Source organism: Monodelphis domestica, chromosome 1 (assembly GCF_027887165.1).
Source record: "Monodelphis domestica isolate mMonDom1 chromosome 1, mMonDom1.pri, whole genome shotgun sequence".
Classification (NCBI taxonomy): domain Eukaryota; kingdom Metazoa; phylum Chordata; class Mammalia; order Didelphimorphia; family Didelphidae; genus Monodelphis; species Monodelphis domestica.
In genome coordinates, this window is record NC_077227.1 from 293,371,565 (window position 1) to 293,397,991 (window position 26,427).

The 26,427-nt window shown below is 34.4% G+C and overlaps 1 protein-coding gene across 4 annotated transcripts in view; it reads left to right on the plus strand.

The window, feature by feature from the left end:
* The window catches only part of DDHD1 (DDHD domain containing 1), a 184,916-nt gene extending 165,536 nt beyond the window's left edge, over positions 1–19,380 (plus strand). For 2 of the 4 annotated variants that reach the window (XM_003339498.4, XM_003339497.4), the window contains 3 exons: positions 1,789–2,041; positions 2,979–3,179; positions 16,869–18,987. In XM_003339498.4, the coding sequence (XP_003339546.1) occupies positions 1,789–2,041; positions 2,979–3,179; positions 16,869–17,050 (636 nt within the window). In that variant the 3' untranslated portion in view covers positions 17,051–18,987. Of the gene's footprint in view, positions 1–1,788; positions 2,042–2,978; positions 3,180–16,868 lie in introns of all 4 variants that reach the window. The other 2 variants (XM_007473239.3, XM_007473240.3) reach the window with 2 other exon arrangements.
* Positions 19,381–26,427: the final 7,047 nt, after the last annotated feature.

Here is a 26,427-nt window from a genome sequence, read left to right on the forward strand (position 1 = left end):
GTCAATAGTTTGATATTAACTTGGATGAAAGTCTAAAGTGACCCCAGGGATCTGTGCGTGGACCTATGATAGTATGACATTTTTGCCAGTGAGTCATATAAAGTCATTATCAAATTTTGGGGTAACCGAAAGCTAGGGAAAGAGATAGATAACATTTTGTGAAATAAACTGTGTAGCTCTAGTTAACACATTTTAGAAATAACTTTGGCAAACTAAATGGCAACCAAGATAGTAACAGGCCTAAAGATCATTCCATATAAAGATACTTTGAAAGAACTAGCAGTATTCAGCACAGAAAAGGGAAGACAGAGAAGACATGAAAGCTGTTGTCATACTATCATAGGAAAACTATTTCATGGAAGAAGGTTTAGATTAGCTTGCTATGCTTGGATCCAAAGAACAGAAGTAAGAGCCTTCAACAAAAATTGTATAGAAGCAAATTAAAGATTGCTATAAGGAAGAACTGACATACAGGAACCCCCCCCCCCAAGAATGGTCTAGACTAGCTCAGGGACATTATGGGTTCTTCTTTACTGGAAGTATTATGCAAAAACTGAATGACCACCTCTCAAGTGTATTTTAGAGAAGTTTTGTTTGGGTACTGGTTGGAATGGATGTTCTCTGAAATTATTATAGTCTCCTGTAGTTCTAGCATCAAGGCATTCACTTTAGTACTATTTCTAGCAAGTCATATAAATCTGGAAGCCCTTCAAGTATAGACATATAAATGGACTAGTATGTTGTCATCAAAGGGACCCAATGCAGCTGATTGGTGAATCCATCATTAAAGAAATTAGCTATCAAATCATAAGGTTGTTTTGACCATAGCTATTCATTAAATTATCTAACAAATAAAGCCACACTAGTGAAATCATGGATCTTTGAAGTAATGGAATAACAGTAAGACATTTGGAATTTAGAAAACTGATACAGTTGTGCTTATGAAATGTCATTAATAATCACGCCCTGCATCCTTTTTTCTCCAATTCCAGTTGTTCACAAATAAATATGTTTATTCATGTTCCAGGAAATAAAAACATGAAAAAACTATGGTGATACAGATAAAGCAGTTAAATACAATAAAATGAAAACTGTTTAAAAATAAGACACTTAATTAGTTCATTTTGTAAGTTTATGGCTAACTAATTTTGTTGTTTCCCTCTGTGACAAATATCAGCTTCTGTCACATGTTAGCCTTAAAGGAAAGCTGGAGATTTATTGTTATAAATTGGTTCTATGTTTAACCCTAATTTGATAACAAGGTTTTTGACTATCAAAATAATAATGAAAAGGGAATATTTTCAAAAGGAAAACTTAATTCATTAATTTCCAATTTTTGTAACCTATGGTACTTTAAGTTGTTTCATTATAATGGTAATAGCTAGCCATCTTGTGGATACAGTGAACAAGCTGCAGTATACTACAAGTATAGATACATCCTGAAGAGAAAAGAGCAGTGTTACTGCTCCATAAATTTTAATGAACTTAATGGGGTTTGTCTCCAAATTGGAAGAGATGAGAAAATGTATTTTACCCTTCCCTCTTTGAAGAAGTAGGGGACTCTCAGAAGCAGTTGATTTACTGGGGAGGAAAGGTGTGGAAAAAGATATTCAGAGATAAGGTAATGTTTAAAAATGAACAATGCAAAATTTAGGGGGGTGGGAATTAAATGAGTTTTCAGTTTAGAAGTCTATTTTAGCATAATATTTAATAATCAAATTATATTCAAAAATTAAATCATATTGGTAACTTATTATATCTTCTAAAATCTTTTTTTTTTCTATCAAGGCTTATAGATTAGAACCATTAATTTTGAAACACTATAGCAACATTTCACCTGTCCAAATCCATTGGTATAATACTACAAATCCTCTACCTTATGAACATATGAAGCCAAGTTTTCTCAATCCTGCAAAAGAACCTACCTCAGCATCAGAGGGTGAAAATTTGACAGCAGTATCAAGCCCACTGACTTCACCAGTCATGTCTCGACGACATTATGGGGAATCTATAACAAACATAGGCAAAGCCAGCATATTAGGTAATTTCTCATGAGTATTCTTGTTCCCTAATTAGAGGTATCGTTTTTGTAGTAGTTAAGTTTTAAGGTACATGCTACCAAATGTATTCTCTTTAAATACTTCTGAAATAATATACTATCCCATTTTGAGTCTCTACAGCCAGAGTTAGTAGTTTATATTAAGTAGATTCCAGTTAGATTTTTTTTAATCTTTCCTTCAAAGAATTAACAAAGGATATGGTTTTACAGCTCTGATTTTCATGTAATCCATTATGTGTAGGTATGAAATTCATTTAGCACATTGTTTTTATAGAAATAAAGCTTTAGGGGGCAGCTGGGTAGCTCAGTGGATTGAGAACCAGGCCTAGAGACTGGAGGTCCTAGGTTCAAATCTGGCCTCAGACACTTCCCAGCTGTGTGACCCTGGGCAAGTCACTTGACCCCCATTGCCTAGCGCTTACCACTCTTCTGCCTTGGAGCCAATACACAGTATTGACTCCAAGACGGAAGGTAAGGGTTTAAAAAAAAATAAAGCTTTAATATGATGATATTAGAAATTGGCTTGATATACATCACAAATTCAGACTCATATACATACTGCTTAATACTAAATTTTTAATGACACATGCATATAAGACATGAGCATAGATAGCTTCATATAAAATATTTTGTGAGAAATAGTCTAATTGCAAATATAATTTAGTAAATGGATACTTAAATAAAACAATTCCTATAACCTTTTATCATAAGTCCAGTGATTTAGTGCATGTTAAACCTTTCATCTTTCAAAACAAAGTAAAAATTATATTTTTGAATGTTTATTTCCACTTTGGGAGAAAAAGTGACTAATATTCTAGGTTGTCTTCCAGCAGACTGTAAGTGGTGGGTGGAGCTCTCAATTCTTTAATATGGTATGATTTGGCATGCAGGATGACTGTCTTATTTTTGTGAAATGCAGGCGCCGCTAGCATTGGGAAAGGGCTTGGAGGAATGTTATTTTCAAGATTTGGACGCTCTAGTAGTTCATCTACATCACAGTCATCTGACACAGCAAAAGAAGTAATGGAAGAAGAAAAGAAGCTTGTTAACCCACCTGTCAACACCACTATGGTCACACAGACCTTTCCACACAGCAGTTCCGGCTTTCTTGATTCCACATGTTAGTGTACACTGTACTTTTTAAAAAGTAACTTCTTCAATGATTTTGGGGGGTAAATTTGAAATGTTATTGCTAACAGTTTGATTTATGATATAAGATTATTATAGTTTTTTTAAATGAACATTTTATCAGTTTGGGGCATTTGATCAATAAACATCTATAAAACATCTTCTTTTACATAGCACTATGCTAGGGACTGAGGATTTAAAGACAAAAAGAACAGGCCCGGCCCTAAAGGAGCTTGCATTCTACTGGAGAAGATTAGATAGATAGATAGATAGATAGATAGATAGATAGATAGATACATAGATACATAGATACATAGATACATAGATACATAGATGCAAAATTAATACAAGGTAATGTATAGAGGGGCAATAGTAACAGAGGGAAATTAGGATTATTAGATTATGTTGAATATGACACTTCAGTTGAATTTTGAGGAAAACAAAATACTAAGAGATAGTACATTCCAGGAACAGGGACTAATCCAGTGCAATTGAAGAGATAGGGGAAATGGTATGTCATGTGTGAGGCCATTTTGACTGGTCTGTATGAAGTGATGTATCAAAAGGCTAGAAAAGTATATGGGGGCCAAGTTGTAGAGAGCCAAACAAAAGAGTTTACATTTTATGCTTGAGTCAATAGGGAATCACAAGAGTTTATTGAGAAGAGAAGTGACATGGTCAGACCGCATCATAATTTAGTTCCTTCTCTTCAATGAAAAACAATTCTAGATAGGTTCATTTTTGCTTTTTTTTCCTTTCTGGTTTTAATGTCAAATGGTTAAGAACTTCAGGTTAATAGGATCTCATAGTACATTTTCAATAATAGTAATGTCTAATTATTGTGAATTTCATTTATGAAGTAGGTGGTTTTAAAATAGATATACAATAGCACTAAAAATTCTGCAATCTATGAGGATTTCTTCAATATATGGAATAGCTTATCTATAGTTGTGTTTCATCTCTAATCCTATGTGCCCCAAGTCAATAGTTTTTAATTTAAAGATTCTAAGGTTTTCATAGCTAAATAAAGCATCAGCTTATAATGAAATCTTATTTACAAGTCCTTTTACTTAGGGGGCAGCTAGATGGCTCAGTGGATTGACAGTCAAGCAGGAGGTCCTGGGTTCAACTCTGGCCTCAGACACTTTTTAATTGTGTGACCTGGGCAAGTCACTTAACCCTCATTGCCTAGCTCATACTGCTCTTCTGCCTTGGAACCAATACATGGTGTTGATTCTAAAACAGAAGATAAGAGTTTAAAAAAAAAAAAGTCCTTACCTAATTATTGTCATGTCAGAAGTGATTTCGAAGCTTACCACAAATTTGGGATTAATTTTACACGACCAGAATTCTGAATTTGTTTTAGGAAGAGATGGAAAGATTCTAGACCTGTGATTTCCTAAATTTAAGGAAGCCACTTTTACTAATACAAATTAGTAAGTGTTCTGCAACTTAGAGAATTAGCGAATTGTCTGGAACACTAAGGTGAAATGGCCCAAAACTAGAATGTGAGGGGCAACACTTGAACCCAGATCTTTTTTACTCTGAGATTAACTTAATACCATTATACTACATTGCTTCCATATGTAAACATACTATAGAATAAGTACTCCTCTATATGCAAATTTGATAAGTATTTTAACTTTCAAGATCATGTAATTAAAGTTCTCTTTTCCCATTGACTCTTTACATAAGGAGAGATGGATTCTAAAACTTTGTGTCCTGTTAAAGTCACATTAAATGACTTTGCTTTCTTCTAGAATATTCAGTACAAATAGAATTTCAGACACTCTATACTGATAAACATTAGAAGTTCAACGTCCACATGTCAGGAAGTCTTCAGCGGACTATTCCAAGGATCTCTGCTTAGACATTGGTTTAATATTTTAATCAATTAAATAAAGGCATAGATGGCACGTATATCAGATTTGCAAATTACAAAATTGGGAAGGATAAATAATACTAAATGACAAAGTCCAAATCCCAAAGTATGTTTTTGGGCTGTGAATCTAATAAAGTGGAATTCAGTAGTTAAGTGTAAAATCTTGCACTTTGGTACAAATAGTCCAGTTTCACAAATAGAATAGAAGATGAAGGAGACATGGATAAACAGCAGTTCTAAAAATAATCTAGACAACAAGATCAAATTAAGTCAGTTGTGTATTTTAATATAAAAATATGTAATATGTAACATAATAAATATTAAAATATATTTTTTAAAAACATTAATGAAAGACAGCTTCTAGGAATCAAAGAGATAATACTATACTCTCCCTCACCCTTAGTCCTCATATCTGGAGTATTGTGTTTAATACTGAAAGTCACGGTAAGAATATAGATAAACTGGAAAGTGTTCAAAGTTAGATGGGTTGTCATGAGAGGAGATGGAGGTCTTCAAGCAGAAGCTTTGCTGGGTATGTTATAGTGAGGATTTCTTTGATACATGCATTGAATTAGCCACCAAGAACCCCTCTAACTCCCAAATTCCATGGATCAAATGAAATGTTTATAAAGAGCTTTACAAAGCTTAAAAAAGTTATATGAATGCTAGTTTTTTTAATTTTATCAAATTTAAAAAAATTATTTTTATTCCAAATTTTACAAAATCAAATAAGCATTTCTATATGCAAAGAAAAAGAAGAATGTATATAAATTAAAAAATAAATCTCTTAATATGTTTAGCTTATTTTTCTTCATATCTAATAAATCCTTTCACATCCTCTCTGCATTACAAAAGCATCATCCAGGAGACTGATAGGTTACTACAAATTAATTTTTTTTTGTTTTCACTTTTCAGTGCACTCTTTGGAGGGGGACATTCACAATTTATTCTTCCAGTATTAATTTTGTAGCTCTGTATAATGTTCTGTTGACTCTACTCACACCCTGTATACTTCTTTCTCATGTAGTTCTTTTCAAGTTTCTTAAAAAGTTAGTCTACTCATCACTTCTTATGTTGCAGTAGTCATAGATCATAGTCATATACCACAATTTATTTAGCTATTCAATTTCCAGTTCATTGCCACTACAAAGATAACTGCTATAAAATATCTTAGAACATGGGTTTCTTTTCCTTTTTCTCTGATCTCCTTGAGAAATAGGCCCAACAGGCTAATAGGCCAGGCTAATGGACTTAATTTTTAGCTCTATGCTGGAGTCTCAGGACTCCTAGGATACTAGTGAATGGTACCACAAGTTTCAGCATTTTTTTTTAACACTTACCTTCCATCTTAGAATCAATACTGTGTATTGGTCCCAAGTAAGAAGGGCAATAAGGACTAGGCAATGGGGTTTAAGTGACTTAACCAGGATCACACAGCTAAGTAATGTCTGAGGTCATATTTGAACCCAGGACCTCCAAGTTTGGGACCCGGCCACTTAGTTGTTTCCTAGTTTAAGGAGTTTTTGATTTTGCTTTTTCCTGATCCCTGCCCAAACCTGTGATTAACCTCAGAAGCTCCAGCTAGAGCCCTGGACCATAATAACTGCATTTGTTGCATGTGGAACACCCACCTCCTCATATGAAAGCAACCAGAGATTCCATTCTCCTGGAGAGATCACCATAGCCAATGGGACCCCAGTTCCTCAGAATGTGCTCATTCCTCATCTCCTGATGCCACAGCCTATGATACCTAGGTACCTAAATAAAAGGTACCTAGTCTGAGTTCCTCTGGCCCCTAGAGTCCCTCCCTTCTCAGCAGCAAGGGTGAAGGTCCTGCCCTTAGGGCCTGGTGCCCATAAACTCAATCCCAAACTGTGGGTGAGTGGGGGTCTTTGGAGCTGAGGCTGTCACCAGCACAGCTACTCCTAAGGCCTGCCAATTCCAGTGGTATCCCATCGAAGAAAAGCTCTTCAGTTCAACAAATAAGATCAGGCCTTTGGTCCTGCCCCAGGGTCTTCTGTGTTGATTCCTCTTTGTTTGCTGCAGTATTGCTCTCAGGGCCTACAGCTGTAGGACTAAAGCCAGGGAGGTCAGAGACCTTTTTCCCTAGTTCTCCCTGGCTGTTCAACTTCTCCACCACCCCACCACTCCAGCTCCTGTCTATTTTTGCCGCTTTTAGCACTAATTCTGTGAAGTTATTTCTTATTTTGTGGGAGGCATTAGGAGAATGAGGACGCTTCTGATGATGGGTGTTATTAGGTAGAAATCCTCTGATAGAAAATCCTTCTTTTTATATCCTTATACCTCTTACAATTCCTATAATATTAATAAAAGTTTTAAATATATATATATATATACACATATATATATAATATATAATGTTAGTCTCCAAAGCCAGTTCATTATTGTGCACTGCCCTGAGGTAAAAGCTTCACAACCAATTGGCTAGGTTTTACCTCACAAACAACAACAAATACAAGGGACTTTTGGACACATTTTCCAAAAGTATCAACAGTTTTAGATCCTCTATTACAGTTAAAAAGGAACTAAAGAACCTAAAAATCTAGTTTTAAGGTTTCAACTGTCACCCATTCAGACAGTTAAGCCTGATTGTGAAAGAATTTAGGCCTCAGATTCAGTGACCAGTTTTTTGGGTTTTTTTTACCTGCAGTACCAGCACAGATTCCAGCAGGTGGAAATATTTCATAACAAAAGCCAACCAGTCAGCCAACTATAACATTTGCAGAGGTTTGCAGGTTAACCCCATAGGAAGAAATGTGGCTCTTTATTTTTGAGATGACTTTTCTGTCTAATTTCTTTTTAACAACCATTCCTCTTTATATTCAAGGAATGTTATCCTATGGCTTTCTAATGCCTGTTCTATCCCTTATGTTCCTGGAACTGATATCATATAAACACTCAGATATGTTAGTCTTGCTATGCCTGGTTATGATGCTGAAGGCTCTGGTATCGATCTTCAACTATTAGAAAGCTATTATTAAGAAGAGAGTAGAAAATAACGAACTTAAATCAAGAGTTAATTATTTAGAGAACAAGCTTAACAGGGTTGAAACACAATATGAAGAGTTGGCTAAGGCACAATGTAGATAAAGATATAGATAAAGATAAAGATGTAGATAAAGAACCCAAGGCAACCAAATTAGAAAAGGAAGCTGACACTTTAGAAAGTAATCCAGGGGCACCTGGGTAGTTCAGTGGATTGAGAGCCAGGCCTAGAGATGGGAGGGCCTAGGTTCAAATCTGGCCTCAGACACTTCTTAGCTGTGTGATCCTGGGCAAGTCACTTAACCCCCATTGCCTAGCCCTTACCACTCTTCTGCCTTGGAGCTAATACACAGTATTGATTCCAAGATGGAAGGTAAGGCTTTTAAAAAAAAGAAAGAAAGACAGTAATCCAGCCCATATGTTTCCACTCAGAGAGGTACCAGTGTTAACACCAAAGAATGGGATCCTTAATATCAGATGTCACCAAAAGTTTACCCAAGCTAATTTAGAATCTTTTAAGAAATCTGCCCCAAGCTGTGATGAAGAGCCCATGGCTATAGTTTGTAACATTTAAAAGAGTGTATGCCATAAACTGTAAGAGTTAAAATGGTTGAGGTTGTAACTGTAGTGAGTAAAATAGTGGAAGATATAAATTGTAGTAGATATAAGAGTGGGTTGGTAAATTGTGACCGCAGAAAATGTTTTCACTACAGTGTCTTGTTTTAAATCAAATATAAGGTGGTTGCCAGGGAATTATTCCCAATTATGAATATACCCAAGTCAACTGGGTTTTATAGGGAATTTAATAATACAATGAGGAATCAAAGAGAGAGAGAGAGAGAGAGAGAAAGAGAGAGAGAGAGAGAGAGAGAGAGAGAGAGAGAGAGAGAGAGAGAGAGGAAATAAATGAGAAAAAGAATAGGCCGGCCCAGGCAGCCCTGGCCAACCCAGGCCTAAGCCCTGAAAGAAAAGATCAGTCCTTATATCTTAATCACTCACCATAAGATCTGTTCAAGGTTCGAGTGAGGATTCAAGGGGACAGAGTTTCCCCAGAGGGAGTTCCAGCCAGAGTCAGTCCCAAGGGACTTCTTTAGAGCCTGTCTCTCCAGACCTCTTTGCTCCTTGTAAATTCACAAGTTGCCTGACCTTTAATAGGTACTTAGTCCCCCTTTGTATTACTTTAAAAATAGGCGTGGCTTAAAGAACTTTTTGCCTCATTATAAGTATGGGTTTAAGTACTTTCACTGTTTAGCAAGGAGTTTTCTCCCCTAAAGCAGTCTTAAGTAGGGGTGGAGTAGAGGTCCTCCCATTTCTGATCCAAGTAGAGTTCTCACTGTCCAAATGTGGAATGTTCCCAGTAGGGAATTGTTCCAATGGAGAATTCCCCAATGGGGAAATTTTTAACATTCACAAGTCTGAGAAATTTCAAGATTCACAAGTTAAACAATTTAAGAGGATGGTTAAATTATATGATCCAACATATCTAGACTTTGACATCATTATGGATGTCAAAAATTAATGAAACAGAAAATCATTGAAGATACTAATAGGAACCCCACATTATCTAAATGCCCTTTACAGAACCCCAGTTGGGGAAATAATTCTTTTGTGGGGTACAGAGATTTAATTACAGCAAGAGAGGCAATTATTGAGACCATGAAGAATAATTCTAAAGAGACCAGAAACATGGACAAAATTTGAGAAATTGAGGCAGGAAGTGGGAGAGACCTCATCCACTTTCCTAGACAAGATGATAGAATCTGCAGAAAAAGGGATGGCCTTGACATTTGCAGAGATAGGAATGTAAACCACATCTGAGGGAAGTTTGTAAAGAATACATGCCCTATAGTCTGGAATTTTTTTTTTGGAGTAACTGTCCGAATTGTGATGAAATGGGACTGGATGAACTCAGATGTGTAGCAAATTATATCTTTCAAGATGAAAAAGATATAGGCAATCTGAGAAGAAAAATGACATTATAGATAATCTTACTAAAGAAATCAAAGATCTAAAGCTAAAATTAAAATCTAGGGAGGTGCAGGATAAGGCAGTGGCAGCACTCAGAACATACACACCTAGACCTTGGCAAAAGAACTCATGAATTTTATAGCTAATGGTAAGTCCAAGTAGTTTCTAGGTAATTTATTCCACAGTTATAAATTGCAATGCAGAAAATTTCATATGTTACTTAACTTATCTGAAAGTATGTGTGTGGTTTAGTGAATTAAACTACTAAGTTTCTTTCATTGGAAATATGAACACTACAAGTAAATCTGAAATTCAGGATGAGTTAATGTTATATCATGCAATTGACAAAAGCAGTTTTATTCAAAATTATAGTATTTTCCAAATCCCAGTTACTTAAATCTCTGCCAAAACACATTTATAATTAAATGATCCTTAAAATAATGATAGCATTTAAATAGCACTTTAATATTTGCAATGCATTTTACAAATATTTTTTTTCTCATACCAACTTGGGGTGATAGATGCTATTATTATCCCCACTTTACCAATGAGGAAACTGAGACAGAGATTAAATAACTTGCCCAGAGTCACACAAGCTAGTAATTATCAAAGCCAAATTTGAGTTCCATTCTTCCTTATTCTAGGCCTTGAGCTCTATTCATTGTATCACCTAGCAGATTTTTGAATATTATGAGAATTGGCTCAGATCTTATTATATAGAAACTCCATAATGTCTGATAAAACTAAAGGCCACCTCCAGTTAACCTTGCTTTTTCTACAACAGTGAACAGTAGTGAATAATCTTCAATATATAGTATGTCATTGTGTTTTTTAAAAACTTAATATATTCTCCAGCAGTCTTTCTTGTAAATTCTTTCATTTGTACTATATTGTCAAGCCAAGTTCTCTGTCATTCATGGATTTTTCTAAATGTGGGCCCAACTATAGTAATTTAGTTCTATCTGTAACATATTCATATTCACTATAGTTGTTTTCTCTTTTTGTAGACTTCTGGCTATTTTTTTAACCAAAGCTTCAATTTGCTCATAGATAAACTTGTCATCCTATCTTTGTTAGATATTTTGTTATGTTGTCACTTAGGCTCTATGTTACAAATCTGTTGATCATCAGAGAAAACAAGTTTTCCTTCTATCTTTTTTCTTGGGTTTCTAAGAAACTATGATCATAGGTTATTTTTTCCTTTTTTTCTATCTGCCCACTCCACTTGCTCCAGGTCTTCATTCTTAAGTACTAATTTTGGATTTTTTTTTTAATATGACAAGACAAAAGCATTCAATTTCCCAAGCAATGTGGGTAATTCTTTGAAGATTAACTTCTGTTGTCTTTTTGTTGTCATCGACTTGAAGCTTAGATATTTGAAATTTGAAAACCTTTCAAGTTTATCAAATCTTACTAGTGTCTGTTGTGAAATCTAGATATTTGGTCTACTTTAAAAGATTATCTCCTTTTCAGTGACTTGATTGCTTCAGTTCTTACATTCAGCTTGATTAGTAACATTCTATGAAGGAAGATAGCTATTTCCTCCCAGCTATATTGCAGCAGACTTGTGGGCACTTGTGGATGTATCCTGACAGTTTTCTATTTTAATACTTTAATAAACTATATATAATACTATAATATACTTTTTAGGGAAGGATTCTCCACAATAAGAAAACTTGTGCTTCTATATGTATTGTCACATAAATTTTCTAATCAACTCTATCTAAAGCCAGTGTATATCATGAAACAGGTTTTACCTACACTTAAGAGTATGACAGTCTCTACCAGATCAGTTACAATTCAGCAAGTAATAAAGAAAAAGAAAGATGGCTATTCATTAAAATGTAGGTGGCCATGCAAAGAAAAAATTATACAGAAAGGCCTTATTTACTTGAATATAACACATGTGAATTCATGGGGATATGCAATCACAGGTAAAAAGTGAAGGCAGAAAAATACGTATTTTTAATTATACCTTAAATCCATGCTATTTTTCCAAGCCACATAAAATCTCATAGCAATTGGCCAGTCATGCTTATTCTTGTTCTGGAGAAGTGTTAGTAGTGTCATTACATCATTTTGTACCAATCGTTAGCTCCCGCATCAGTCTTTGTCCAGAGTTCTTGCTTCTAACAAGTCATGTCTGCATCAGAGCAGTGCCTCTCTTCGTTTCATTAACAGTATTTAGTTATGGCTCCAAAATACAAAAGTAGTGGTGCTAGTAGCTCAAATAAGACCAAGAAAAGTCTTAAAGTGTCTAGGTATATAAATATGAGAAATATTTATTAAATAATGGAGTTCACTGTTGTGTACAATTTTCAATTTACACAAAAGGTCTTAGACATATTGGTTGCATAAAATGAGGTCCTACTGCATTTCTTTAAATAAGGGAATTTTCTTTTTTTTTTTTTAGTATAACTAATTTCACTAAATAAAAGAAATTTGCTTATCAGGCCAGACAAGAGAGAAGGATAGGAAAGGTCTCTGGAATCCTCTACTGTCAGCAACTCTTCATCCTGAAAAGAGAAAAGAAGACACCAAAGGATACCAGTTGTTGAAGCCAGTTTTTCAGTTCATTTAAGGGTCATATACAGCAAAATTGCCAATGTAGAACAAGATAGAGTCAGTTTATACTCTCCAAAAATATTTACTTTCAACAATATTCCAGACAATTATACAGAATCTGAACACTGACCTAACTTTCAGTCTCAGAATCAGCAAAGGCTATATTAACAGTCAACACTATGCTAAAAGCGCACTGTAAATTGCTTTGTGAGTTTTTTCTCACAGATTTCAAACTACGGGAATCATTCTGTCATCTTCCATAACTTCTTTTTCCTAGAAATGTAGTGCAGAGTATACAGAATAAAATTATGAATTTTCTGATGTTACCAGTAAGGGAGGTTCCTTTTTCTGAAAGCCTCCAAAATCATAATTGTTTATTAAATACATACACTAAGAGAAGGATATAACTTGTAGCAAAGTAACTTGAAGCTGTTCAGGTTTTTGAAAGTATATTCTAAAACTAAAATTTTGATGTATATAGCCAATGTCTCAATTTTTTTTTCCTTTTTCTCCCACCTGTTCTCTTTTCATTTTCTATCTTGGGTTTTGTTTCACCTATGACAAGAGTCCAGTTTGTTGTTGTTCTTTCCTTATTTATTTATTTATGTTATTTTTCCTTATTATTACTCTAGCTTATCTTTATACTATTATTTGATTGCTATAATTATTGAAGTTTGCTTTTTATTTTTAGTTCATACCTTGGCATAGATGGGACCATTTTATATAATAGCAATCATTATTAAAATGGTATTTTAACTAACAAAAATAATTACATTTCTCCATGCCAATAATGCTGTTTTAATATAGTTACATTGAAAATCTATTCAAAGAATGAACTTGTATGGTATTTTCCCTCATGTAATAAAGAGTCAGTGCCTTCCATGAGGAGGTAACTTGATTGCGTGCTGTTTGTATTGTTAGGTGATAAATAGAAATACTGAGCTTCAGGGAGAGTCTGTGTACTTGTTTGCCTTCTCACTTTAACCATTTTAGCTACTTAACCTCCCAAACTGACCACCAAAAAAAAAAAAACAAAACCTTTATGAGATGAATTTCTATACAGTGATCTCAAATACTACTACATTGGCCCAATTAAAAGTTGTCCCTGAATAATTATCACAGAAATGAAGCTCTCTTTAGGGAGGAATGTATTTGTGTGTGTGTATATTCACTTTTAAAGACAACTCTTTGGGGACAGTTGGGTAGTTCAGTGGATTGAGAGCCAGGCCTAGAGATGGGAGGGCCTAGGTTCAAATTTGGCCTCAGACACTTCCCAGCTCTGTGACCCTGGGCAAGTCACTTAATCCCCATTGCCTAGCCCTTACTACTCTTCTGCCTTGGAGGCAATACACAGTATTGATTCCAAGATGAAAAGTAAGGGTTTAAAAAAAATAAAGACAACTCTTTGATTTTATACAAACTTAATTTCAGGTGAAAGTTACAATTGTTTTCAGACCAATATGTTGATGTATTTTAATACATTTTAACTTATGTGAGATAAGGAAATATCTTTCAGACCAAATTGTCAAAATAATTGATTTCCCAATGGAGTAGGTTTTAAAATAAGGTATGGCTAATGGGGAGAAACTACTTCATAAATACCCCCATAGGATCTGATGATCGTGGAGTACAAATGTATTCCTTGAGCATCAAATATTTACCCAATTGACTTTCTTAATTTTCCCAACTATTAGGAATACCAGAAGTAACTTAGCAAAGAATAAGAGTATTCATTTTTTTAAATCTTAAACATTATTTTATTTGGTCATTTTCAAACGTTATTCATTAGAAACAAAAATCACCTTTTTTTTCCTCCCCCCCTTCCGCCACCCCTCCCATTGGCAATGTGTGATTCCTCTGGGTGTCACATGCATCCTCAACCAGAGCCCATTTCCATGTTATTGGTTTCCGTAGTAGGGTGTTCATTCAGAGTCTCTCTTCGATCGTATCCCCTCCACCCCTATAGTCAAGCTGTTGTCCTTCCTCAGTATTTTTACTCCCACTGTTTGTCCTCTGCTTGTGGGTAGTGTTTTTTTCTCCTTGGTCCCTGCAGGTTGTTCAGGGACATTGCATTGAGACTACTGGAGAAGTCCATTACATTTGGTTGTACCACAGTATATCAGTGTACAATGTTTTCTTGGTTCTGCTCCTTTCACTCTGCATCACTTCCTGGATGTTGTTCCAGTTCCCATGGAATTCCTCCACTTTATTATTCCTTTGAGCACAATAGTATTCCATCACCAACAGATACCACAATTTGTTCAGCCATTCTCCAATTGAAGGGCAACCCCTCATTTTCAAATTTTTTGTCATCACAAAGAGTGTACCTATGAATACTCTTGTACATGTCTTTTCCTTATTAACTCTTTGGGGTATAAACCCAACAGTGCTATGGCTGGATCAAAAGGCAGGCAGTCTTTTAGTGCCCTTTGGGCATAGTTCCAAATTGCCTTGCAGAATGCTTGGATCAGTTCACAACTCCACCAGTAATGCATTAATGTCCTGACTTTGCCACATCCCCTCCAGCATTCATTATTTTCCTTTGTGTTAGCCAATCTGCTAGGTGTGAGGTGATACCTCAGAGTTGTTTTGATTTACATCTCTCTGATTATAAGAGATTTAGAACACTTTTTCATGTAGCACTAGACTTTTTAAAGTGGTGCTAAACGAGAAGTCATTCAGTAGATACAATCTTAGCCAATCCAGTTCCCTGACTATCTTATTTCAACTTTGGTGGAGACAGCTGGGAAAAGCTAACTCAAAAGACAGGGATACTAGCAAGGATTTGGAAAAAAAAAAACCATGCTATTTTAGAACAAGGCAGCATGGTTATACAGAGCAAGATCAAGTGAAATAAAACTTATTTTGATAAGGAAGGTTATTCCCTTTCATTGACATTAACATGAAATATTTAAATACAATATTTAGAAAACTAAGAAGATACATTGCACAAGTGACATTTAAGAATGTTTGTTCCTTAAGAAGGATTTCATTGATGAATCTCCTATACCTCCAGTGGTCCCATTCCATCTTTTGTTCTTTCCCATTTGTCCCAAAAGTATACTTCATCTAGCACTCTTATTTTTATGAATAGGATTGATGACCATCCATCCTCTCCCATTTTCTATTAATTCGCCCCCACACACACCTTTTCCTAAACCATTGCAGATCTCCAAGAAAATTATAAGAGATTGGGAAAAACTAACCCCAGCACCATATATGAATGTGTACTGTTTGAATTTCAGTTATTATACCTTGAGAATTCTTTTTTTTTTACTTAGCTAAAAGCAAATCAGAGATTTAAAAATAAGTAGGTCTAGCCTCAAAATTGACCTGTATTTTAAAGCATCTACAGATATCCTTTGAAAAAGATGTGCTATTTCATATTCATGTTGACATCTTTAAAGGCTGTAATGATATTTGCTGCTGTTCAGGCTACTGACCTGTAAATTGATGAATCATATGCCTTCCCAATTCCCTATCCCTGGAAAGAAACAAAAGATAAAATGTTATATCACACAGTGGTTTAATCACAAATAATTGTGTGATATGTATTATATATAAACCAGTAATTACATTTATAATTGTCCAGTTCGTGCTTTTGAAACATTCTTTACAATCTAAACCAAGAGCAAACTTGAATTGCTCAGATCATGTGAGTTTTTGTAATTTTTGATCTTTGTAAAGTATCGTATAAATCAGAAAGAGGTACTACAGACTAAAATTCCATTAACCAAGTTTTTCCTTCCTAAAGTTTTCTTAAATCAGTGTAAGCATTTATTAAATGTGCTAGGCATTTAGGCAAAAAATCAAATAATTCCTACCTTCAAGGAACTTATAGGTCTAATGAAATAAATCTAATTAAATTTCCTTGAAGCCTTGGTTTGTTAAGTATTTGTCAAAGTCAGAATTAAAGGGAATTTTGAAAGTTAGAAATTTGAATGAGTGAAATCGCCCTCTGTCCCTCACCATTCCACCTATTCTTCATTTCAAATGAATTGTCAGTGGTTTTTGTTGCATTTCCTTTACCATCATTTTCTCTTGACTAATAAAAGGTATCTCCTCCATTTAACAGTATGAATTTTTTTTGTGTTTATTTTCTTTTGGGGGGGCCTATATTGGAGTAAGAAAGTTTGGAAACTCAGATTAAAAGTTTTCAAATCCACTATAATTAACTATTATTTTATCTTCAGTTTTTCATTTAATAAGAATCTACAGGAATCGATTTAATAAAATTATGATTTTTATTTTTTTTTCTAGTGGAACTGGATCACAGGATTGATTTTGAACTCAGAGAAGGCCTTGTGGAAAGCCGATACTGGTCAGCTGTAACTTCACATACTGCATATTGGTCATCTTTGGATATTGCCCTCTTTCTTTTAACTTTCATGTACAAACATGAGCAAGATAATGCTGCAAAGCCAAATTTAGATCCAATCTGAACTTCTGAAGGAACTTTAATGGCACAAAATTGATGCTTGTTAAAATTCAATATGTTTAAGACATGGAGGTTTCAGGTTTAAGTATGTTTCAATTTTATTTGGGGCAAGAAATATTTGTATTTTAAAAGCACCTTATTTTTTAAAATATTCAGTCCTAACCTAAATAAGTTAATTTCAAATTTTCAGATAGCATTCTATATGGCAACACACAAGAATGGTTAATGAGGAAGACTTGAAAGACCACTGTGGTAACGACTATTATATTATATTTAAGTATAAAGATAAATTATCCAATGGAATCTAATTAGTTAACTAAATATACACACCTAAAAGTGTACAGGCCTATTTATGTATCAGCAAAAAGTAAAAGGTGGTATTTTAAATTAAAATCTACAATTTCCACAGTTACACTGAGACTATTCTAATTATATATTTAGATTTTGTTGAATTTAACTTACTTAGATAACTAATGCTTTTAAAAAGAAACATGTCTAACTACTGTATAATTTATTATCATAATGTTTGAAACATTACTTAAAAAAAACTTCATTGGTTATAACTTAAGAAACACATTTATTTTCTACAGTGTTACTGGTTGTTTTTATTTTTTTCCAGGACAATGTGTTTCTTTTTACTCTTCAGATAAATATAGACACTGTGGCAAATTTCCATTTTTTTTAATTAAAAATGCTTTGTAGTTTCACACAAATAATATTTGAATTCAGTTCTTTTCCCCTGCAAAATTCTAAAATTCTTTTAGGTATACCTGTAGCATGAGAGAACTTTTAAAAAATAATTAGAATTATAATACATTTGTATACCAAAAAAAGTGAATTTATGAAATACTGCTAAAAAATGCTTTCCAGGAAATAACAAAATTTAAGACACAAACAAAATTATAAGGCCTTAGAAGACTTTTCCTAAGAGATAAATAATTTACACAGTGCTTTTCCTCTAATGAGCTCAAAAGCTATTCAGTAATCTTTACTTTGCTGAAGTAAAGAAATAAGCATTATTCTCATTTTGCAGATTAGTAAACTGAGGCACTGAGATTTTTTTTTAAGTGCCTTGAACTAGAATAGGTTACAAATTAGAAAATAGGTTATGGCCAGATTTCTCTTTTCTTATTATTAACTAGACCAATTCACATTCTTATTTATAACCTGTTAGAGGTCTGCAAGGGATAACAATGTATATTACACAAAAATAGCCATGGGACCAACACTCTCTATTCTATTCTTAGAAATATATCACATGTGGGGAATGAGGTATTTAAAAGGCATTTGCCAGAATAGAAGCTATCTGCCTCACCTTCCATACCATTCCTATTTTATCCATCCCTCAAGAATAGTATTGAGTGTGAGGGCATCTCTGATAATGCTTGTTTTTACATATATACACTTAAGTGTCAATCATATTTCCTGTTTTGGCCTTTCCATGAATTTATATAAAGTAAATCAATTATTTGAAAGTTTAAAAAAATAGCAAGAATATTACCTAGCATAGGATTCACTAAGAATCCCTTACTTTAAGATACTTGGGAGCATCTCACTGTGTATGGTTTGACACTTGCATACCCTGCATTGTAATTAGAGGTTTTTTTTCCTATTTGGAATGTGAAGTATTCTTTTCACCTAAAAAAAAAAAAGAGTAAAATACTATATTGTCCATTTGATTTGATGCTTTTACAATGAAAGGAAAACATTCATCCAGCCTTGGAAAAAGTGAGGTTTGGTTTTTTTTTATTTCATATCAAGAAAATCACATGAAATTCCTCAGCTCCTTTGATGTTTTGAAGTTCTGTACATGAGAAAGATCAGGTTGCTTATTCTATTTTATCTTAAAATGAGACCTTCTCACCACCATAAACTTTTTCTTTTTTAATTTGAGAGGATTATGTATACTGATTAAACACTACAATTTTTATTTTATAAGTACTATATTTGTTTCTGTAGTTCTGCATGTGTTCATGGGATGTACCGGTACATACTCAAGTAACACATAGTATGTGTAGTTCAGACTTAGAAGGTATCAGTGCTGGGTAACATTTTTTGCATCCTTATTTGAGCAACTATTAAGTTGACCACAAATTTATTTGTTATTTAGTTACATTTTGGTGATTAATTTGGTACTGTTCATATGATTCCATTTTCTTATAAATTATTTACCAAAAGCCATTAGAAATCATAATGGAGAAGCATCTTGATTGGAAATCTAGCTGTTAAATATTATATTTTAAAGTCCATTTCTCTAAAATTAATTTCTAGATTTTTTTCCTGTTTTTAACCTGTAAAATACAATCAGTAAATTGTCATTGTTTAATAATTGAATTTATTGTGTTCATAAGCCTTAATTGCAAATCCTACTTGATTATTTATAGGTTCTCTCTTTTATGGAGAACCTTAGGAAACTTATATTTTCTTTGTTTATTATGTTGGACACCAGTTAGAATCTTTATCCTCTCATGGGTTGCCCAATAGGGAATTAAATCTTTTTTTTTTTTTTAATTAAAAAAATCAGAGAAAATTTGGACTTTTTTTTACTTCAGAAAAGCTGCTATTCACCTCTATCTGTCTCATCCATTCTTGCTATTTATCTGAATTTGTTTCACTCTCATCTTCCTCTCCCCACCACTGTACACACATTTTGCAAATTCTTTTGTTTTGATTTGTAAACAGCAACATACCAATCCGCCACTAACTCTTGGTGCCCAAAGTCCTAGATGAAATCCCTTCATTGCCAAAGTCATAGATAAATCCTGAATAAGTCTGTGCCTACACACATTACAGGCCATCAAGTTTCTGTGACCTTTTGTCTTTCAGAATCTATGATCATTAGATGATCCTCCTGAATCCTCATGGATCTTGGCAAGCCCAAGCTGTGAGTTCAGTGAAGAGTCATCATATTCCATGCTCCCCATTGGTATCATCATTCAGAAACCCTTTCTTCTTTGAGCACAATTCAATCTTCACAGCCCCCTTAAATCTATCCCCTTGAATCAATTTAGGTAATATTGACAAAAGAAGTAACACTGAAGAGTCTGTCCATTGACTAGTAATCTTCTGGAAAGATCCAGGCTCCAGTGAACACAAGACAATAGATGGATAACATGTGGAAAGGAGATCTAGGAAAAGGGGGAGTTTGTTAATAATAGAAAAGGGGTTCCAAAGGACATAATAGAAGAAGTGGGCAGAGAAAGAAAGAGGCTAGGATGAGCCAAATGGGGGATAAGAGAACCAGATATAACTTAAAATATATTGCCTATATGAAGTATGTTTTATTGCTTTATGATGCTATGGCAGGCCTGTGTCTTGAGGCTGTGCTAGATCAAAGGCTGAGGCTGTGGATTATATACTAGGCCTGGTGTCAAATAGCACTATTATGATCTCTGACTAGACTTACAAGGTTTCTTACACTTCTAACCCTATGATTCTTAGATCCATATCTAATGATCATTTGGATGAATGTGAGACTGTATCTGAATGCTGCTCTTAGTTCCTCCATGATTACCTTAGAACTTTTTGGAGGAAACTTCCATTTTGGATTGCCCCTAAGGAGGCAAATTTCTCTGCCTTTTCACATATTCCCAAATGTATTCCACAAACATTAAATGTCTACTATGTGCCAGGTACTATGCCAGGTGCTAGGAGCGCAGAAAGAGGCAAAAGGTAGTCTCAGCCCTCAGGGAACTCACAATCTAATGGGGAAACAACAGGCAGAACAAATATTTGTTTGCAAACAAGATATATACAAGATAAATTGGAACTACACCAGATTATTAGGAATAATTGAGTGTGAAGGTACTAGAATTAAAAGAGGTGTGAAAAGGCTTCCTGTAAAAAACGGGTTTTTAGTTGGGTTAGAGAAGCCAGGAAGTGTAAATGTGGAGGGAGAGCATTCTAGACATAACAATCTGAGAAAATATTATAGTCTCCCACATATCAACAAGAAAGCCTTGTCTTCAGATTGAAAGAATATATGGCAAGAAATAAGGTGTAAGAAGACTGAAGTGGGGAAGGGGGGAAAGAGGATGGCTTTGTTACAAAGAATTTTGAATGCCAAACAATCTAATTTATTTGATCCCAAAGGTTTTAGGGAGATACAGAAATTTGTTTGGGGGGATGGGGGATGGTTGGACATGCACTTTAAGAAAATCATTTTGTTGGCTGAGGATAGGTTAGATAGGTGAAAGAGAAGGTATGTAGACCTATTTACAAGTTATTACAGTTGTCTAAGCATGTACTTGGTTATAATTCTACTCAAGTTCATGAATTTGATTCCTCGCATGCACCAGTTAGCTTCTCTGTTCCATATAAACCATATTCTTAATTTTAATCTCTTATTCTGGGCTAGTCCTGCCTCAGGCTGGTCCCACAGTAGTTCAAGTTCAATAATGAAAGCAAAGTGAGGCATGTCTAAATCAGGTTTTACAAAAAGTTTTATTTAGCCACTGATCTAATTAAGATTTATTCTAATAATAATGAGTATATAAAAATAAATGGCACATCGGCTTTTTCTCTCCCATTACATGAAAAATCATTTCCAACATTTTTCAAAGCATTTTGAGTCTCAAACTTCCTCCCTAACACCTGAGACACTAAAAAATCTTATATAGATTTCACATGTCCAAACCTATAAAACATTTTTCTATATTAAGCCTTTTGTAGAAGGAAACTTTAAAAAAAAATTAAGAAAGTGAAAAAAAGTTTGTTTTGGTCTGGATTTAGACTACATCAGTTGTTTCTCTGGAAGTTGGAAGATGGCTTTTTAAATTTCTTTTCAAGTCCTTTGAAAGTTGTCACTACTTATTTCACTCTGCTTCCATTTGTGTCTCTATAGTTTTTTCTGAGCTCCTCCTTATAGCACAATAGTATTTACATTACAATTATATACTAAAACTTAGCTGTTCTCCAATTAATAGTACCCCACACACACACTTTTCATTTCTTTGTCCTACAAAAGGAAGTGCTTTAAATATTTTTTGTACACATAGGTCCTCCCCCCCCCTTTTTTTTTTCTCTTTGGAATACAAACCTAGAAATGATATTTCTGGTCAAAGGGTATTTACTATTGTTTTATAGCACTTTGGGCATAAGTCCAAATTGTTGTCCAGAATGATTGAATCAGTTCACAGCTCCCCCAACAGTGCATTAGTATATGTTTTCCCACATCCCCTTCAAGTTTTGTCATTTTCCTTTTCTGTCATGATAGTCAATCTGACAGGCAACTTCAGAATTGTCTTAATTTGCATTTCTCTAATTAATAATGATTTAGAGCATTTTTGTATGATTATGGAGAGCTTTAATTACTTTGAGACCTTCTTGTTCATATTCTTTGACTATTAATGGGGGGGATAACTTGTATACATTTGTCTCATTTATATATTTGAGATATGAAGCCTTTATTAGAGAGACTTTGTTAAAAAAAAAAAAACTCTTACACCATTATGATTACTGTGCATTCCTCTGCATCCTATTTCTCCTTTTTTAGTTTCTAACCATCACCTCTCCCAATTTGTCCTCTTTTTTGGGGCAGACCTACTTCTCTTATCCCCTCCCACTTTCCTGTAGGATAAATTATATTTCTATATATATATTCTAGATATTCTTCCTTCACTGAGCCAATTGTGATAAGTATAAAGGTTCACAAGCTCTCCTCCCCACTTCCCCCATCTTCTCTACTATAGAAGCCTTATGCCTCTTTTATGTGCAGTTATTTTTCTACATGGTTTAATTAAATATGAATATGGATTTTTAAAATTCTGTTTTTCCCTTCCCCTCTTAATGCATTCTTATTTTTTTTAATATCCCATCATATTCAAATCATACCCTTGCCTTCTATCTATGTATACTCCTGAAAGGCCTCTATTTCATTGAAATCTCATTTTTAACCCTGAACTATGCACAGTTTTTCTGGATAAGTGGTTCTTGGTTGAAGTCCTAGCTCCTTTGTCTTCTGCAATATCATATTCCAGACTCTCTGATCCTTTGATGTAGAAGTTGCTAAATCTTATGTTATCCTGGCTCTTTGGCTCCCCTATATTTGAATTGTTTGTTTTTGGCTACTTGCAGTATTTTCTCCTGAACCTGGGAGTTCTGGAATTTGGCTATAATATTCCTGGGAGTTATCTTTTAGGATCACTTTCAGGAAGTGATCAGAAGATTATTTAAATTTCCTTATTTTCCCCTATGGTTCTAGAATATCAGGATAATTTTCTTTGATAATTTCTTGAAAAATAATATATAAGTTCTTTTTTTGATTATGGCTTTCAGGTAGTTCAATAATTCTTAGATGATGTCTCCTAGATTTATTTTCTAAGTTAGTTGTTTTTCCAATGAGATATTTCACATTTTCTTCAATTTTTTTTTATTCTTTTGATTTTGATTGTTTCTTGATGTCTCGTGGAGTCATTAGCTTCCACTTGCCCAATTCTGATTTTTAAAGCATAATTTTCTTTTTCTTTCTTTTTTTTTTAAACCTTACCTTCCATCTTGGAGTCAATATTGTGTATTGGTTCCAAGGCAGAAGAATGGTAAGGGCTAGGCAATGGGGGTTAAGTGACTTGCCCAGAGTCACACAGCAGGGAAGTGTCTGAGGCCAGATTTGAACCTAGGACCTCCCATCTCTAGGCCTGGCTCTCAATCCACTGAGCCACCCAGCTGCCCCCTAAAGCATAATTTTCTTGAATGAGCTTTTATACCTCTTTTATTTTTCCATATGGCCAATTATGCCTTTTAAGAAGTTCTTCTCTTTAGTGCATTTTTTGTATATCATCTTCCATTTGGCCAATTCTGCTTTTTAAGGAGTTCTCTTTAGTGGATTTTGTTCCTCTTTTACCAAATGACCTATTCGGTTTTTTAAGATATTAATTTTTTCTGTATTTTGGTACCTCCTTTTCCACAACTCTTTTTTCATGATTTTCCTGTATCACTCATTTCTTTTCCCAATTTTTCTTCTACCTCTCTTATTTGGATTTTTAAAACATTTTTGAGCTCAGTGAATTCTTTTGGGGCTTGAGAACAATTTGGATGCAGCCATGTTGACTGTTGACTCAGGTTTCTTTTGAGTTTGTATTGTCTTCCCTGTCACTAAAATAACTTCATGTATTGTTTCACTTTTTGAAATTTGCTTATTTGCTTATTTTCCAGGCTTTTTATTTTAATTTAAAAAACTGTTAAAGTTGGGCTCTAAGCTTCAGGTTCTTTATGCAGCTGCCTTCAGAGCTGGCTCTGGGGATCTGTTTGCTTACAGTTCTTTCAAAGTAGTATAATGTAAGTAAAGGTGTTTTTAATATCTCCTGGCCTGTGCTCTTGTTTGTGAGTAACTTCCCCCTTGGAACTGTGTCCAGGGTCCCTAACTCCCCTGTGGCCACAAGTGTTGTGTGTGCTAATCCTTCTCCTCACTACATATGGGCAATATGACAAAGAATCTGGCACCCAGAGCCAGCAAGAGTGTAATCTCTTTGGGCAGTTGTCTAACCCCCTTTACTATCTGTAGCTGAGAGTTCCAGAAGCCTTTGTTGTTGATTCAGCTACATGTAAGGTGTGTTGCTATGTGCTGTTTTGTGCTCCACTTCCACACTAGTGCAATAGATCTTTTGTGCTGGCTTTATAATTTGAAATTTTATTTTACCCCATCCTTTTGTAGGTTATTCTGCTCCAAAATAAATTATAAGGTGTTAGTTTTTTGGAGGGCGGTTTGGTAAATATCAGGTAGGTCTTTGTTATCTTTCTCTGCCTTTTTACATACAAATATAATTTTGCAGCAGATTATAGTTATTTTAAACTTCATGGTTTTGTAAAGTGCATTTTTTTCCATTTGATTAATACAACAATATAGTGAAGTAATTCATTCTGGTGAAATAAATAAATGCAAAATGATAAATAATATATTGATAGATCATTCAATAATTATAAAAAGAAGATATTTACCAGAGGAGGATATTCAACGAGGATGCCATTTTACAAATGAAGACACTAATTCAGAGTGGTCGTGTTAGATTCTAATGGTCACAACTAGTAAATGTCAGGGCCAAAATCAGAATTCCAGTCTAATTCCAATTCAAGCACTTTCTTTTATATAACACTACATAACTTTAAGGGTTTTTTACTTGCTTTCTAACTTTGATGGATCTGTGATTTTATCAGTATAGATAATCCCAAAAATATACAACTAAATGAAAACTACTGCATGCATCATTTAATACAATTTTTAAAAGAAGCTCAACACACTGTAAACCTTCTTTTGTTATCTTAGTTTTTCAAGGTTGCCAGTATTGCTTGTACCAGCTACTGTCTCCCAGATTATTGTCTTTCTTACAATGTCTTCTTTCTTAGTTGTGTCGTTTATTGATTCTTTGATGACATTTCTCATGGAATAACTTTACTAGTTACTTTCTAGGGTGCTACAATCCTTCTAGTGACACAAGACTATGTATAATCCTTGATTCCTTACCCTCATCTTGAATCATTAGCCAATTCCTATTGGTTCTACCCTCTTGTATATATCCTTTCTCATGTATAACACTGTCATCACTGTGGTCCAGATACTTATCACCTCATACCTGGATTACTGCAGTAACCTTCATATTTATCTCCTTGCCTCACATCTCTTTCCAGTTCAGTCCATATTGCACTTAGCTATTAAATCAATCTTCCTGAAGCTCAGATCTGACAATGTAACCTTCCTGTTGAAATAGGTGAATATGATGAATAGATGGGTTTGTAGTCTTGATGGTTTCACCGTTTAGTATATTACTCAACAACTAGGCTTCAGGCCTGTGTAGGCCCAAGAAACAGGCTTACAAGGTTAAACGCTATCTGACTTTTTGTTGTTAAACAGTAAAATACATTTATTTAGTTTTCATTTTGTTTAATTAATTAATTTAGAATATTTTTCCATGGTTACATGATTCATGATCTTTCATACATTTATTTATAATAAGGTAAAGAGAAATGATGAGGACCAAAGAAAAGGTGTCCCTAAACTTAATAATCTTGTTTCTCCACCCAAAATCCACTAAGGGACCTCACGGACCATCTTCATAGATCTGTAGGCTACACTATTCCTACTCTGCCTCACTCTACCAAATTAATTAACTACCCTGATCTACTGGTCCACAAATTATTTATAGACTAGTAAACAGTTTATCAGGATAAGATAGAACAGTGAGGAGTTCACCCTTGTAGGTCAGAGGCTAAGGGCCAAGATGGCTGGACTCTTGTCAATGGCAATTTCCCTGCATCTTGGCAGCTCTAACACACACAGAGTCAAGATCTCACAGAAATATAGAAGCTCATAGGATCTCAGGAGATGGTAACTGGAGACAGGGAAAGAAATTATCTCAGGAAACTCAATAACAGGAAATACAGGAAACT